The 15,666-nt window shown below is 41.0% G+C and overlaps 1 protein-coding gene across 1 annotated transcript in view; it reads left to right on the forward strand.

Moving 5' to 3' along the window:
- Positions 1-10,213, forward strand: part of LOC127583222 (uncharacterized) — a 35,428-nt gene extending 25,215 nt beyond the window's left edge. Inside the window, exons 9-17 of the mRNA XM_052038992.1 lie at positions 736-911; positions 1,064-1,272; positions 1,734-1,878; positions 2,940-3,192; positions 7,193-7,310; positions 8,136-8,280; positions 9,100-9,301; positions 9,767-9,909; positions 10,054-10,213. Of these exons, the coding sequence (XP_051894952.1) occupies positions 736-911; positions 1,064-1,272; positions 1,734-1,878; positions 2,940-3,192; positions 7,193-7,310; positions 8,136-8,280; positions 9,100-9,301; positions 9,767-9,909; positions 10,054-10,213 (1,551 nt within the window). The remainder of the gene's footprint in view (positions 1-735; positions 912-1,063; positions 1,273-1,733; positions 1,879-2,939; positions 3,193-7,192; positions 7,311-8,135; positions 8,281-9,099; positions 9,302-9,766; positions 9,910-10,053) is intronic.
- Positions 10,214-15,666: the final 5,453 nt, after the last annotated feature.

The following is a 15,666-nucleotide window of genomic DNA, read 5'->3' on the forward strand; positions in this document are numbered from 1 at the left end:
GGAGCATCAAAAAATAAATTGAAGATTTAAATACAGACCCTATGTTGGTTACAGGATCCTTTCATGATATTGGGCTGCCTATCGTTACACTCACTCACAAATTCATGACACCAGTTGGTAGGGCAGTTGCTTCAGCTTGGTATTTAAGGGACTCAGCTTCTGCACTCATCCCCTTTGGCTTTCCCTAAAGAATTTTCCTCTCAGACCAATCCCCTTGGTGTTTTTCTGCAATGTCTGTTTGCAATAGGGCTTTGCAGCGGTCAGTGATTTATCCAAATTGTCTGTGGGATTGATAGCGAGGAAGAAAGTTGTAGGCTCTGGGAAAATATCAATAGACTGACCAGGTGGGCACAAAAGTAACACATGCAGTTCAGTCAGCAGTAGTGTCAGGTAACACACACACTTGGATAGACTGTTTCCTTTGGGAGAAAAGAGATTAATGAAGGTACATAGAGTTATGAGAAATCAATAGCATGGATGCTATGATTCTGTTACTTCCATTTCTTTTTCTTGTGTGATTGCTTTAATTAGACTGATACAGTTTTAAATAATACCTACTCTTTGGAGCAAAGTCCGCTTAGGTTCTTACTTTCACCAGTTTGGAGATATTATCCTTCCTAACCTTGCTCTATCTTTGATTTTTCAGTTTTACATCCTGCCAGAGGGCCTTTAAGGTAAAATGTAAACTCAAATGTGATGAAGTTCAAACCTATTATTTGTGCCATTCATTTGTAGAGCATTGTGCAGTATGAAGCAAGACCAGCAAACAGACCTGACCTAGAGAGAGCAGGAAAATGGCTGCAGTGCAAATTGGAGAAGCGTGTGGTTGAAGAGCATCTGATGCTCTGGGCTGCACGGTTGCGGCAGGTGTGCCAGGTGGATCAGTTTCACAGACGCACCCTGCTGACACGGTACGTCTGTATTGGTATTGTTATTTCACCACCTGCCTGCTGCTTAATTATGTTTTTGTTGTTGTTGTATTTCCCTTCCAGGTACAGAAACAGGTTCAGTGTGGATTATGCTGAGGATGCAATAAAATCCGTGTGTAACTTTCTTCCTGCAGAGTATTTCTGAGTTGGAACAAGTGGAGGCAGACCCACCAGAGACATCGGGAATTGGTTGCTGGGTTTTCTTTTGGCCGGCAGTGTCGAGTTGTGCTGACTCTTTGGAAAATACGTTTATTACAAAAGCAGGAAGCTGACAGAAGATGCAGAAAGATGTTGCGTCAGAAAACTCAAAAGGCAATGTCCCATTGGCACCAATATACAGAGAGTGAGTGTCAGCACAGAAAGTTGCTGAGACGGGGCAGCTGTTTATATCAGGCAGATGATCCTTTAAAATCACCAGCAAAGTAAGGAAATCTTCTCATGTCTGATGTTAGATAGGGAGACCAGTTACACTATCACCCAGGTAGATTGGTTAGCACCTGCAGTGTTGCCTGAATATATCAATTGCTATCAGTAATATGAAAGTAGAGTGGTCACCTGGATATTACTGAACCATAAATATGTTGGAAATGTTGTTTAAACAGCCAGTAAATCCAGGCAGTGGGCCCACAACGGAAGTGGCCTTTGGTGAGATGTACAACATCAGTATAGTCCTTCCTTAATTTCTGGACCAAATTCTTGGTGTTCTTTGCATGTTCATTGTACTAACAAGTGATACTTGTAATCTTTTCAGTAAAAATAATTGCCAGTTCTCGTGATTTCTGTAAATTTTGCTGCCTCTTCTAGAGAGAAAGCAAGTCCAAGATCTCCAGGCTCGTTTCCTTTCTGTTTACACACTGAGAGTGAAGTTTTCAATTCTTCGCACCTGGAAGCAGAAAGCAGAGACACAGAGAAATGTGAAGATAATGGCAGACAGGCTGGTGCAGAGCAGGTCTGGCACAATTAGTGCTCTGAGTCAGTGTTGCTTGTGTAGAGTTAGTGATTCTTTGGGTTCAGTTCAGTTAGTTATCCTGGTGCTATTTAGGCACGAGACATAGATGAAGGCTGTTTGTTAAATGACCCCAATAAGAATACTGAGGTCCACCACTTGCCCAATGTATGGTATAATGGGAGCTGGGTTGACAGCGCCTCACATACTGTGGGAACTCTTTCAGTCCCTGTAAAAGCTAAAGCTATCTGGACTGACGCAGTGCTGAAATATCACTGCACTGCGCATTAGCAGCAGCTTATTGTTGGCCATTTACTGTAGCTTTCTGCATCCGAAACAACAGTAGATCACTAGGGAAACACCAGTAGATCGCTACAGTGCAGCATCTACAGCAAGGCTGTTGGATGCACGCAGTGGTCCTGTACAATAATGGGGAAGGGGCAGAGGAGCAGGCTGTAAAGTGATGAATTTGTGGCAATGTGCATGGAGCATCAGAGAGACCCAAGATGGGGAAAGACTTATTTGTTTCAGATTAAAGTTACGCTTTCCAGATGCATTTTGTTAAATGATCTTTGTGGACTGAGTTCATGCAGAAAATTCCAACATTCCACCTTTCTACTGTGTTGTAACTTGGTTCTGCTTAATGACAATAATTGTACATAGCAAAAACAAGTTTTACATATCCTGGAATTTAAAAGACCAAGGGGTGATTTAATTGAAGATTTTGAAATATGAAGTAAAAACTGATGATTAGATAGAAAGAAACTATTTCTGTTGGTGGAGAGTTTGAGACAAAGACACACAATCTACTAATTGGAGTCAGGCCTGTCATGAGTGAAGTTATGAAATATTTCTTTGTTCAGAGGGTAATAAAAATTTGAAACTCTCACAGATGGCAATGGGTGCAAGATCATTTGTTAATTGGATATTGATGTATTTAAAGGATACAAAGATAGCTATATGGAATTGGGTAGCATTTAATTTGGGGCTGAAATATCCATTTCTATTCTGTAATTCTTAGCACCCTTGTGAAATGTTGCTGATTCATTGTTTTCTTGGCACAGGTATATGCGGGCTTGGTACTCTGCCACACTTCAGAAAGAGAAGATGTGGCAGAAGCTGTGGACATTTCAAACCGTACGGAACCAACAGGTCCTGTTAGGGGCTTTTAGTCGATGGAGGTGTCACTTGGAGCTGCAGTGCTTCTCAGAGAATCACAGGAAACTTAGAATGGCACAGAGAGTCATCCAATGCTGGAGGCAGAGGACACTACTACACCAAGCTGTGAGACATCGAGAGACGGTCCTCACTCAAATAGTAGGTGAAATTAGATTTGTCCATCACAACCTTGTCTCTAATCCCTATTCCCAGCTTCTTCCTAATCCTCCTATTTCTGTTTAAATAATGATATTCCCTTCAAGCAGATGAAATAATTTTACATCCGTGGTCTCCCGAGCCACTTAACTTCCCCTGTACCTTTTGTGTGAAAACTATTTTTTCTGCTTTAGTTTAACCAATTTTTATTGATTTTTGCCCCCCTTGGAAAAACCCTTCCAATGTTATCCTACGTTATCAATGGTCATCATTATTTAAAAAACTTTTGGGTGTTTCTTTTCTTCCCAACGATCATCTAAGTGAATCAACACTAGATTTCATCCAAACCCAATACATCCTCCTCAAGTTTCAGCAAACATTTGAAGACATAATTCTGAATTTTTCTCCACTGCAGTGCATGGACAACTGGTGTAGCACTAGAGCATCCTCCCCTCCTTTCCAATCTCTTTCCACCCTTCTGTCTGCAGAACATACATCTTTTAAGCTGACTGATTAAAACAAATTAAAGTCAGCATCACCAGCAATGTTTACTGGTGAATCACGACCGAACTGCTGGTTAGGCATTACACAGAGGCTACAAGAGGGCAGCACTTGACAACAGGCATTAGAAAGCAATACTGGTAACTGGCCACGAGATGGCAGCACTACCTCACTGCCAAGAAAAGAACCAAGGAGGATTCAAGTTTTAATTCTTCAAGTAATGTTGGGAAAAGTATAATGTCTGTAGCTGCATTGAGTGGTTCCACAGAGTTACAAAGCCTCAGGTGCTTATACAGAACAAAGCTGTTTATTCAGGTATTCTATGCAACATATAAAACATCTGCCAGCAGTAGATATAACACAATGTTGACTGTAACATCACTGACATCAAACCAATAGTATCCCCACAAAGCCCCACACTGCTTTTTTTTAACGAGAAAAATATTCAATGGCATGTATGCTAGTTTAATCACGGTCTAAGTCCTGTGCGTCCTGGACACAGAATGTTGACCATTTTCCCTCTTTTTAGGCCCTTGGCACCTTCCTGGTGCTTCCTCAGGCTCAGTGATTATGTCAGCTTTGGATGTGGTCAAGCGATTTGTGGCTCATCTTGTCACTTTGCAGTGGATGGTCAGTATTTTGTGCAAGTAGAGGATTATCTTTGTGCATCTTCCTGAACTCACCATCCACTTTCACCTAATTCTATAAACTTTGATGACCTTGTCCAGGTCCAATCTGAGATGTGTTTAGCCAGGAAATCTCTATACATCATGATGCAGGGTTTTGACCTGGAACATAACCAATTCCTTTCCTTCCACGGATGCTGTTCAACCTGCTGAGTTCCTCCAGCAGATTGTTTGTTGCTCCAGATTCCAGCATCTGCAGTCTCTTGTGTCTCCAAATCTCTACACATATTCTGCTATCTATTTGAAGTCATCTCTTTCTCTCTCCTCTAATTCAACATCACCTGTCTTCTTTGGCCTCACTTCCTTCTGTCCATTTTCCTCTCTAAGTTTGACTGAATTGGGCTCAGCTGTGTCCTGAGCCTGTAGTTCATCAGCAGTCAAGGCCTACCTGGATGTGAAGTAGGGTGTTGTTCTGTCAACCTCCAGGAAGGCAGCTATTCAGTGCTGTATGGACCTCTGCTTCATTGATCCACCAGTTGCTTCTTCACAGCCTCCTAGGCTGTGTGAACTAGCCTCTGTACTTCACTGTTCAACGTAGGATGGCAAGACATGATGAAGCTGTGTTTTATTGTTTGTGGTTCTGAATTTCTGGAACTGACTCAAATAAAATTGTGGGCTATTGTTGGAGACTAGCTCTTCTGGTAAGTTATGTCTAGCTTGGTTCATCAGCTGTGTGTTGGTAGTGGTGCAGGTTTCACTAGCAAAACATCTTGCCACTTGGAGTGGCTATCTGCTAGGATGAGGAAGATTTCCCGTCTCATTTGTTTGTGATCTGTGTGAACTCGCTGGAACTGCCTCATAGGCCACTTCCATATCTCAACTGGCATTTTCAGAGCCTGAGCTTGTCAATTTTTGATGGGTCAATGTGCATTAACAAGGTCTTTGATCTTCTTGAGATCGCAAGTTGCATTTGGTGCCTGCCTTTCTACAATGGAAAGCTGCTTAGAAATTTAATAAACTGTTAATGAAATTGAGATGGTGACTCTATCTCCACAAGAAGAAGCTGATAGGGAAATGCACTGAAATTGTGTTAGTGATATTTGAAATTCCAGAATATATTCCTATCAACAACAGTCCTGGCTCTTAGTCATTTAATTAGCCATTAGAATTTAATGATTTATTGAATTTGAACTTTTGTTGTCATGCACACCATCATTTATTCATTCTCACACTTGTATACCAAGCCAGTGCAGCAACCCCCAGGCTGCAGACTTTATAATTTTTACCCTTCCGTATTGGCCCTTGCTAGTTCTGATTCTCAAACAGCAGGGCCTCTAGTGCCTCACTGTGCATACAGTACATTTTCCATGTGCCGTTTTAAGAATTGGACGCCAGCACGGTGTTAACCTTGGGGCCGTGCCAAGCAAATCTCTTTCCCCATATCCACGTAGTTATTTTCCAGCAGTATTTGGCTCTCGGGTGGCTGACATTTCCCTCCCAATCGAGGATGATTTTGGATGAGAACAAGGTCATGTTTTGCTGTGGTGTATTCCGTGGCTTCCTGACAAAGCTTGGGATTGGTCACATTTATTATGACACATGTAAGATTATCACAAGATCACAAGACAAGGGAGCAGAAGCAGGCCATTTGGCCCATCGAGTCTGATCCAAGGAAAAGGGAAAAAAAGAAATGAGCAATGGGGGGGGGGGGGGGGAGAGAGAGAAAAAAACCTATTCTAATCCCAATTTCCGGCCTTATCCCCATATCCCTTGATACCCTGACTATTTAGATATCTATCTATCTCCTCCTTGAACGCCCCCACTGATCTGGCCTCCACTGCTGTACGTGGCAAGGAGTTCCACAAATTCACCACCCTCTGGCTAAAGAAATTTCTCCTCATCTCTGTTTTGAAACTGTTCCCTCTAATTCTAAGATTGTGCCCTCTGGTCCTGGACTCACCCACCAAGGGAAACAGCCTAGCCATATCTACTCTGTCCTTTCCTATCAACATTTTAAATGTCGCTATGAGGTCCCCTCTCATTCTTCTGTACTCCAGTGAGTACAGTCCAAGAGCCGACAAACGCTCATCATACGTAAGCCCTTTCATTCCTGTAATCATCCTCGTAAATCTCCTCTGAACCCTCTCCAACGTCTGCACATCCTTCCTAAGATGTGGAGCCCAAAACTGTGCACAGTATTCCAAATGAGGCCTCACTAGTGCCCCGTAGAGCCTCATCAACAATTCCTTACTTTTATACACTATACCTCTCGAAATGAATGCCAACATAGCATTCACTTTCTTTACCACCGATCCGACCTGGTGGTTAACCTTTAAGGTATCCTGCACGAGTACCCCCAAGTCCCTTTGTACTTCCGTACTTTGAATTTTCTCTCCTTCTAGATAATAATCTGCCCGCTTATTTCTGCTTCCAAAGTGTACAACTGCACATTTCTCAACATTGAATCTCATTTGCCATTTCCTTGCCCATTCTCCTAAACTGTCTAGGTCTCTCTGCAACCTTCCTGTCTCCTCAATACTCCCTACTCCTCCACCTATCTTGGTGTCATCTGCAAACTTAGCCACTAAACCATTTATTCCATCATCCAAATCATTAATGTACAAGGCAGAAAGGAGTGGCCCCAACACCGACCCCTGCGGCACACCACTAGTAACCGGTAGCCAACCAGAACTAGATCCTTTTATTTCCACTCTTTGCTTCCTGCCAACCAGCCAATGCTCCAGCAGGGAGCCCCTGAGGTTCACAAGCTGTGGCCTCATTGCAAACAGTTAAATTTGCTTTCAATAGTCCTACTACTACTGTGTTCTCCTGTGACTGCACCATGTTTTAGTCTTTCTATGTGGTTTCATTTACAGTTGTTCAGCAGTTGGAAGGACGCTGTCAGATTATCCCAGCTGTCCCATCAGTTTGCTGGTAACATTGAAGAGAGGCAACTGAGGCTGCTATTGCATGCCTGGGCCAAGCTGGTGAAAGGTGAGAAATCCTTCTGAAGATCGCAAGCTGCATTTGTTGCCTGTCTTTCAATAATGGAAAACTGCTTCAAAATGTAATAAATTTTTAACAAAATTGAGATGGTGACTCTATCCCCACAGGAAGAAGCTGACAGAGAAATTCACTGGAATTGTGTTAGGGTGATATTTGAAATTCCAGAACATATTCCTATTAACGACACTCCTGGCTCTTAGTTTCTTTAATGGTTTATTGTTTCAATGTTCACCATCATCTATTCGTTCTCACACTTGTATATCTACGTATGTGTGTTTCTTTCTTTCTCTTCACCCTATCTCAGTCAACCACATGCAATAATGTTTCAGTTGACATTATTTCTCTCAGTAAATTACTCATTAAGATGATAATGTAAAACTCATAATGTGAACAAAATCTCAGATATTGCCCAGTCTCCATCACTAATGTACTTTGGCCCCTAAAATATTGTCCCTTTATTGTGACAAGCAAAATTTAAATTGACAGGCAGCAGGGTTTTGCACTGTGAAGTGTGTATGTACATGTATTAGAGTTGCTGATTGGTTTTATTGTTTTTGAATAGTATTTTTTAATTGTGAGGTCAATAATTATTTCAAAATACAGCAGTCATCCAAATTTTGTACTTTTGCGCCATCACTAAACATCATCCATGTGTGTCATTGTAATTCCTATACTTTTACATCAAACACATCCAGGTACATTTTCTGGGAGTGTGGAACAGACTGCACATTATTGTAATGTCATTTTTTTTTACCAGCGCTGATAAATGAATGCAACTTAATTCCAATGCACCTCAATTCCTTGCTTTTATAGAACAAAAGGATGAGGGTGTGAGGCAGAAGAAAGTGATTTCTGCATTACAGCACCGAGTGAAGCAGGCTGCTTTCCATCAGATGGCGACATTATATCGGAAGCAAAAACAGGCTGTCAGGTTCTACCATCTAACTTTACTCCGCAGGTATGACAAGTCCACAGTCGTCCCTGTGCTCTCACACTATTTGCAGTGACTGAAAGCAGACCTCACTATTGTTTTGAATCCTACCTTCCCATCCTTTGCTGCTTTTTGACTAATTGCTGCCAGATAACAAACAAAAATGTAACACCCCCCTCATAACATCACAGATCATGAGAATAAAACATGTGTAATATGGCCTTGATAATATTTCTAGACTTTTATAGATATATATTCCATTAAAATAGTCTATTTGTTTTGAATTGATTTGAAGCTGCCATGTTTAAATTTAAACCAAAGAACCTCAGTTGTCAGCAATACTTTACAGTGCAACCTGTATCATAAGATGGAACATTTTACATCTTACCGTGTAAACTGAAAAACTTCACTGAAACATAGCAGTCAAGGGTCCTCCGGCCACTGGACGTCGAGGGGCTGGGTCCTGTGTGGAAGCTGCTCAGACAACTAAAGTTTGTATCACCCCAGGAGGTCGCAAGTGGCAATGGTGCTATGTACACAACGATGTGCTAACACTGCTGATGTACAGAATCAATGGCACATATAGACTGAATGACACTATGTATGTAAAGAGCCATGAACTGTTTTTTCTTTTTGTGTAAGTTTTTTTATGAATAACATTTATTATTCATTGTTAAAGAGATGCAGCACCACTGTGATAAGAACCATTGGGGCCTAGCTGTTACTGTTTTTACCTCTGGTGACACAGCACATGTTGGGGACTTACCAAAGAGATTACTGGTCTGTTGTTCTGCACAGTGGATAACTAGCTGAGTTAAATTGGTTTGCTTTCTCATCAAAACCTAGGTGCCTTCTCGCTTGGGTTGGAAATGTACATTTGCAGAAGCATTGGGCATTGACTGTATCAGCTCAAGTTTCATTGTTGCAGCTAAACTCGGCGTTTGTGATCTGGAGAAATCAGTTGCACTTGCAACGTAAAATGGCTTTATTTGTACAAAGACAGGCTGAAGAAATCCTGCACAAAGCACTGAGATCCTGGCACAGGGAGGTAGGTATGGAGAGCTCTGTTCTAACTTACAGAATTTCAAAAGATGTTGCTTTTCTATTACTTTTCATTTTGAACATCAAAGAAAGTAAAGTATGCTTAGTTGCTGTTTCCATGGGTAAAGGCAAAACCCAAGGTGCTACTGAGCCATCAGAGCCAGCAGATTCCAGCATGGACATTGGTATAGGTTGGGTGATCTCAGTGCTTCTGAGCCACAGGGAGTAAAAATCAGACAAATAAAGTAGCATTGAAATGTAATCAGACAGTGCACTAATTTCTAATGGTGCTGCCTATTCAATGTAAATACAGGAGTGGAAGACAAAGGGAGCATGCCAGAGTTTTGAGTAACTTAACATTGGAGATGAAATGGTCCAGCACTTTGCTTGGCTGTTTTCAGCCCACAAAGGACAGGTTGTTACTTCATGATCTTTACCTAAGCCACTGCTTGTATTTATTCTTCTTTCACAGTTACAAGCAATTAGGTATCGTGGCAGATATGTGTCCCAGAAATTTGTGTCACGATGGATTCTTTTTATGCTGGCACGGAAGCAGACAGATCAGTGGGATGCTGAGGAATCTCGTGCAAAGGAACACAACAGGAATCAATTATGGTGATTAGTCCTGCATTGTTACTGAAATACTACTTTGGTTGTCTCATTTTATAACACACAAGAATGTTCTTACATGTAATAGGAGGAGTTCATTGGGTTGATGAACTAAGAATGAGTTTACAATCTGGTTCTATTTTTCCACAGCAAACGATTTTTGGTAAACTGGCGGAACCAATCACGCCTACAGCAATTTCTGGAGAAGAAAAGAGTTGAGAAACTGCAGGAGATCTGGGAACAGTGGAAGAGCTTCACTATGAGCAAGCTAGTGACCATGGGGCTGGTGAGCAAACCAGTTCCTTTTTAAAAATAACTTTTCATTTAACCAGCTTAAACTGTGAGTATTTTAGTTAGATTTACATTTACATAAAGATTTTAATGTCACTTTTCTATTTAAATGATTTATAAAGAGGCCTTATCATGGGGCTAAATAACATACAGCTGTCCTGTTCTAACTTGCAATGATATTTAGCAGGTCTATTAATGAGATTTATTTTTTAAATTATTATTTCTTGATTTTACAATCCTCAACCTGGTTACCTAGTCTGGACTCTAATCTAAAATCTGAAAGTATTTGGAGTGCTAAGTACTAGCTTGACTGAATGGGAGTATTCTGCCACTCCACTCAGAGCTCCTTGGCTACTAATTGTTTCATCCAGAGACATCACCTGGGCTATTCAGTGCCTATCGAGATCAACATTAGTCAAGTTGAGGCTGGTCCAGGATCATTTATCATCCTCCTCTCTGGGGAATGAGAAACCTGTAGTCTCTGTTAATTGTTCAGCTGCTACAGTCAGTAATATGTTGGATGTAGACCTTTCCCCCAAATCCCTGCTCACAGTCTTAATAACTCAGTGAACTGCATACAAACACTGACCTAGGGAGGACCTCTGAGGGTAAGGCAGCCTCTCCTAAGAATCTCTGCATAGAAGCAGCTTCTTAATCTATTTGGTGCCTTTGTGGGCAGGCTGGGATAATGGGGTCCATCCTGCAGCTGATCCTCGTCCTTGTGTTGACATAAGCAGGAGACGTGCCCCCTGTCTGCATGATGGTAATGGGGAACTGACTGCTCTTCAATCTGCTCATAATCTGGCAGCCTTTAGTAAGGAACAGTCAGGTGCTACTGGAACCATGCTCTGTTTACAGCTTTTCACACTTATGGAAGCTTCTCTCCTCCCCACACAGTATGAGCAGAGGCTGGAGGTGAAGACGTGGCAGTTGTGGCGTAGACGATTCATACAGATGCAGGTGTCACAGGCGTTTGCAGCTCAGGACAACAGGATCCTGATGTTGGACGTAGGTACCAAAGTTACATACAGCACATTACAATGCCAGTCACCCCTCCCTGGAAGATGCTGATCCTCATTATTAAATGCTCTGGTTTATCACTCACTGGCCTTTCTTCATGACTGAGCCACATACTAAAGATCAACAGTTTGTCCATCTTCCACCCATGCCAGTTTTTCCGGGAACTACAACTGATATTCCCCTCCACTTCCCAAAAGCCTAATCTAGGGATCATAGAGGAATGATCAGGAAACCTGTCTGGTTTCTCTTTCTCCTACCCAGGACTTGAGCAACATCTGGAGCAAAAAAGTCTGTCTGATATTATGCCCTCCTTCCATCCCTTCCCCTTCTCCCACATCCTCCCAGCCCTCTCCAATCAGGAGCAGGAACTGTGACTGATTTCCACCTTCTCTAAAGAATTGACATTGGTATTGGGGGGGGTCTCAGCTGTTCACTCTGCAGAGCTGTGAGTATACTGCAGTTAATGTAGAGGCACATCTTTAGTTTTATTAAACTGACTGGCTGCCTCCTTTTTGTTCAGGCACTAATTGTGGAACATAGTTCATCAGAGACTTTATGTTTAAATGTTTCAGCTTATATCTTTGCAAATTCCTTTAGATGTCATTGAAGCCATGTGATGATGGGTCATGGAATAGTAATCAGCAGTAGGAATTGTAGGACCCTCTTTCCTCCTAATCCAGGAATCACAGGAGGAGATGAAGAACAAAGACCATGACTGATTTGACCCTCTCTCTAACCCAGGGATCAATGGATAATAGGCAAAAATCTCATTCTAATTTTTCATAATTCAGAGGGGCAGAGATTCATTGTATCTCTGACCACTGACCTGGAGGAGATCAGCCACATCCCAAGGATGGAATCCAGAAACTTTTTGCCTCAGAACCATATCAGCTGCTGCAATTTAGTCTCTACCTCTTGGAATCTGACAGTCTGTGCTTAAATGAGGAATGATGAACTGCTTGTAACAGGTTTGCTCTTTGGTTTGGTCCACAGATGTTTTGGTTCATGTCCATGATGCACTGTGTTAGTATCACCATATCTGAATGAACAGTGATCTGGTTGACAGACTGTCTTTGGAGAGAGATGCAGGGTTCTCCTCCCCTACATTGTTTCAGCAGTGGTGATGCAGAAATAAACAGCTGTCTGTGATTTGAGCTAAAATGTACCAGAGCTTCATAATCAGTGTTTTATTTTAAACTGCCATTCACTCAGATTATACTCCATAAAACATTTCAGAAATAATGCAATAAGGTACACAATGTAATTTAACAGGGGAACAATTTGGTCTCTAATGACTTTGAATTATACATTCCTGCAACATAAATCTAATTCTCACTCACATACTGAATCCATTCACTGTAAACCTGATGTTTCTGATTTATTCTTAGGTTTTCACTGCCTGGTACAAATTGGCTGCTGGAAAACAGAGCGACCCATGATTATGGGTGAATCTCAAACTCACCCCCATTGCAGATTTGGGGCTTCTCACTGTCTTTGCTCATGGAGATGAACAGACTATCAAAACCTGTGTCCAATGTCAATCTGTTCTTATTCCTCATTCAGTAGGTTTCCAATCCAATTGGACAGGTTGGAGACAGTACATTTTCTTAGGCACACTGTGAGAGGATCCTAACTCCGTGCTTTGTAATCTGCCAGTAATTAGACTACATGTAACATCACAGAGACAGTGGGTTCAATGGCCTTGAGAGCTTGCCCAGCTTCTGGTTCATGGCACTAAGGGTTCTGGTGAGCAGACATCTTATGGTTTGGGAACTTTTCAAAATGCATTCAATTTGAAATGATAACATTAAATGTTTGTATTTTCTCTCCACACTCACTTGCTGAACATTTTGTGGACACCAGCTGTCAGCACCCATTTCTGAATTAACCTTAACTAGTTGTACTTGGGGTATATTTCTTTATAAAAGTTACTCTAAATTAAAGGCTTTTTGTGTATTTTAGAATTTGTGTTCCTAATTCTTCCATTTCATTTTGATGGATTAATGGATGCTATCCAGTACTGGGGCCTTTATATTTTGTCAATGTCCAATTTTGAATAAATTTGATTAGATGCAGCAGCGAGTTTGTGTGGTTGCCTGTTTTTATTACGATAGTGGGGCTCTTGCTATACATGACTGTGTGTATACAACAGTAAAACCATGAACAACTGTAGTGGATCTATTAAACTGGCAGTTTCTCATTTGAACAAATGTTAATTGTGGAAAAGCCTCTATCTGGGTTTGTCATTTTTAACTCATCTCCCCATAATTCTTTAGATGTTATTATTTTGGCAACAGGCAGATGTGACTGATCACTGGGCAATCTTGAATTGATTTCTACTTAAAAAAGTGGGAGCCTTGTTCAGCAAGAGACTGATACTTGTAGAGACAGATTGTCGGGTTAGCATTGATATATGTTGTAGTGACTGTTTATCCTTACATCAACAAAAGATAGATAAAATTATAGCTCCCCTCACTTGCAAACTGACTGCATGACTATTCCATTCCTGAACATAAAGGTGTCTTACCAAGTGATCCCCTCAGGTTCTTGTTTCCATTTGCTGTCAAGCTTTTTGAGGAAGTTGACTCATCTGCTATACAGTTGCTTTCCATTGAGTGTAGATGATCTAGAACAACATTTTGCTTGAGCAGATTTTTAAAATGCCTCAACACATGCAAAAAAAATTAACACATTTAATCTGGTTCAGTGCAAATGGCTTCATAAATTCAAACACTTTGATACAATATTGACCATCTAGTGGAAAGCAGAAGCAGAAAGTAACATAGCAGTCATTCTTCATCTAGTCCCACCCTTTAATAACATGGTTTAATTTTTTTTTGGAGGGGGGTGGGGGAATGTGCTGATCCCTTTGAAATTAAATCCACTGGTTCTTTAAAAATGTACTGCTTTTTAAATTCCTGTGATAGTACAGCCTTGTGCTGGGCATAGTTCTATAGTGGCAACTGCAATACTGGCCTTGAAATGGCTGTTTAAAATACAAGGAGTGTGTTGCTAAGTACACTATGGAGGACACCACAAGCATGTCACCTTCTGAGCTCAAATACAGAGACAAACAGGTGGATTCACAAACACACACATATACACTTTGCAAAGGGACTCACCAGATAATAACAAAAAGCTGAAATCTCAACTGGCTTTTGTATTTCTTCCACAATCATTATTTTTATTCTGCCTAAAATCAGGGTTACTCAGCACAACTCAGGAATCACTTTACAATTAAAGATATAGTTAAAGATTGAACTAAATGCTGTCCCAGTCTGGGAAATGTGTTTAAATACCAAGAGTCCTGTTTATTCTAATCAGAAGTGTGTGTGAGAGACAGTTCTGTTATGTGGTGGTGCTTGGGTATAATGGAATGGTTTGTCTTGGTGGTGGGATAATCTCACATCTGTATCAAAAGCCTTCCACATGAGTATAGCAATAAATTGAACTTTTGCATAGATCAATAGCTTATCCTTTCCTCCATGAATGAACACAAAGCTTAAAGAAATCTAGCAAAGTCTACAGAAGTGGGACACAAACTGAAAAAAATGAAGAAAAACTTTTGTTTACAAAACACTTTTCTTGACCTGAGTTCAAAAGCAACTTTTGAAGTAGAGCTGCAATTGTTAGGTGGGAAATTTGGCAGATAACGTGTGTACTGTGAGTTTCCATAAGTGACAATTGAGCTAATGATCTCATAGCGTTTAGTGCTGTTGATTGAGGGATAACTATTGGGCAGAAAACTTGGGAGAATTTTAAAATAGTGCCATTGGGATCTTTAACATACACTCAACAGGGTAGATGGGACTTTGTCCAAAAATGGTGACTGTACAACAGGTAAGTCAGTTTCCACAGAAGAAAAAAAAAACATTTTACGAAAAAAAAGTTTTGAAACATGAACTTGCCCTTTTTGCTTGGCTATTGCTGAATGTATTTTCAGTGTTTCCAGCATTTTGTGTTTTGAAGTCTTGGTATGATTGTAGAGCACATCTTTTGCTGACAGCAGAAGGCTTTCTGTTGAATATAGAATAAGCTGATTATGCTGTAGGACAGGTTATACTACAGCTGGTGTTGCTCGAATTCATTCCTGAGGCAGTTCTGACATTAGTCACCCAAGGCATCCATTCAGTTTGTGAACTCATTGCACTCACTAAGCTCATTGCTTGAATCATATACTGACTGCTGCCCAGCCCAATCAATCAGATGAAAACATTGGTTTTTACAGCAACAGAGTGCTTTTCTCTCACTCAATCTGCAGCACAATGTCTGAGAACTTGAACATTTGGAGGAGAAAAAGAGAATAATGAACCATGCAGTGAAAATATTGGCGAGGGTAGAACAGGTGATAGCAGCACTTCAGGCGGCAGCACCTTAATAGCTTTTTCACATTCATAAATGAGCAATGTTACATAGCATCTCACCACACAAAAGTCCAATAGCACACTTCTG

This window comes from Pristis pectinata, chromosome 26, assembly GCF_009764475.1.
Source record: "Pristis pectinata isolate sPriPec2 chromosome 26, sPriPec2.1.pri, whole genome shotgun sequence".
NCBI lineage: Eukaryota > Metazoa > Chordata > Chondrichthyes > Rhinopristiformes > Pristidae > Pristis > Pristis pectinata.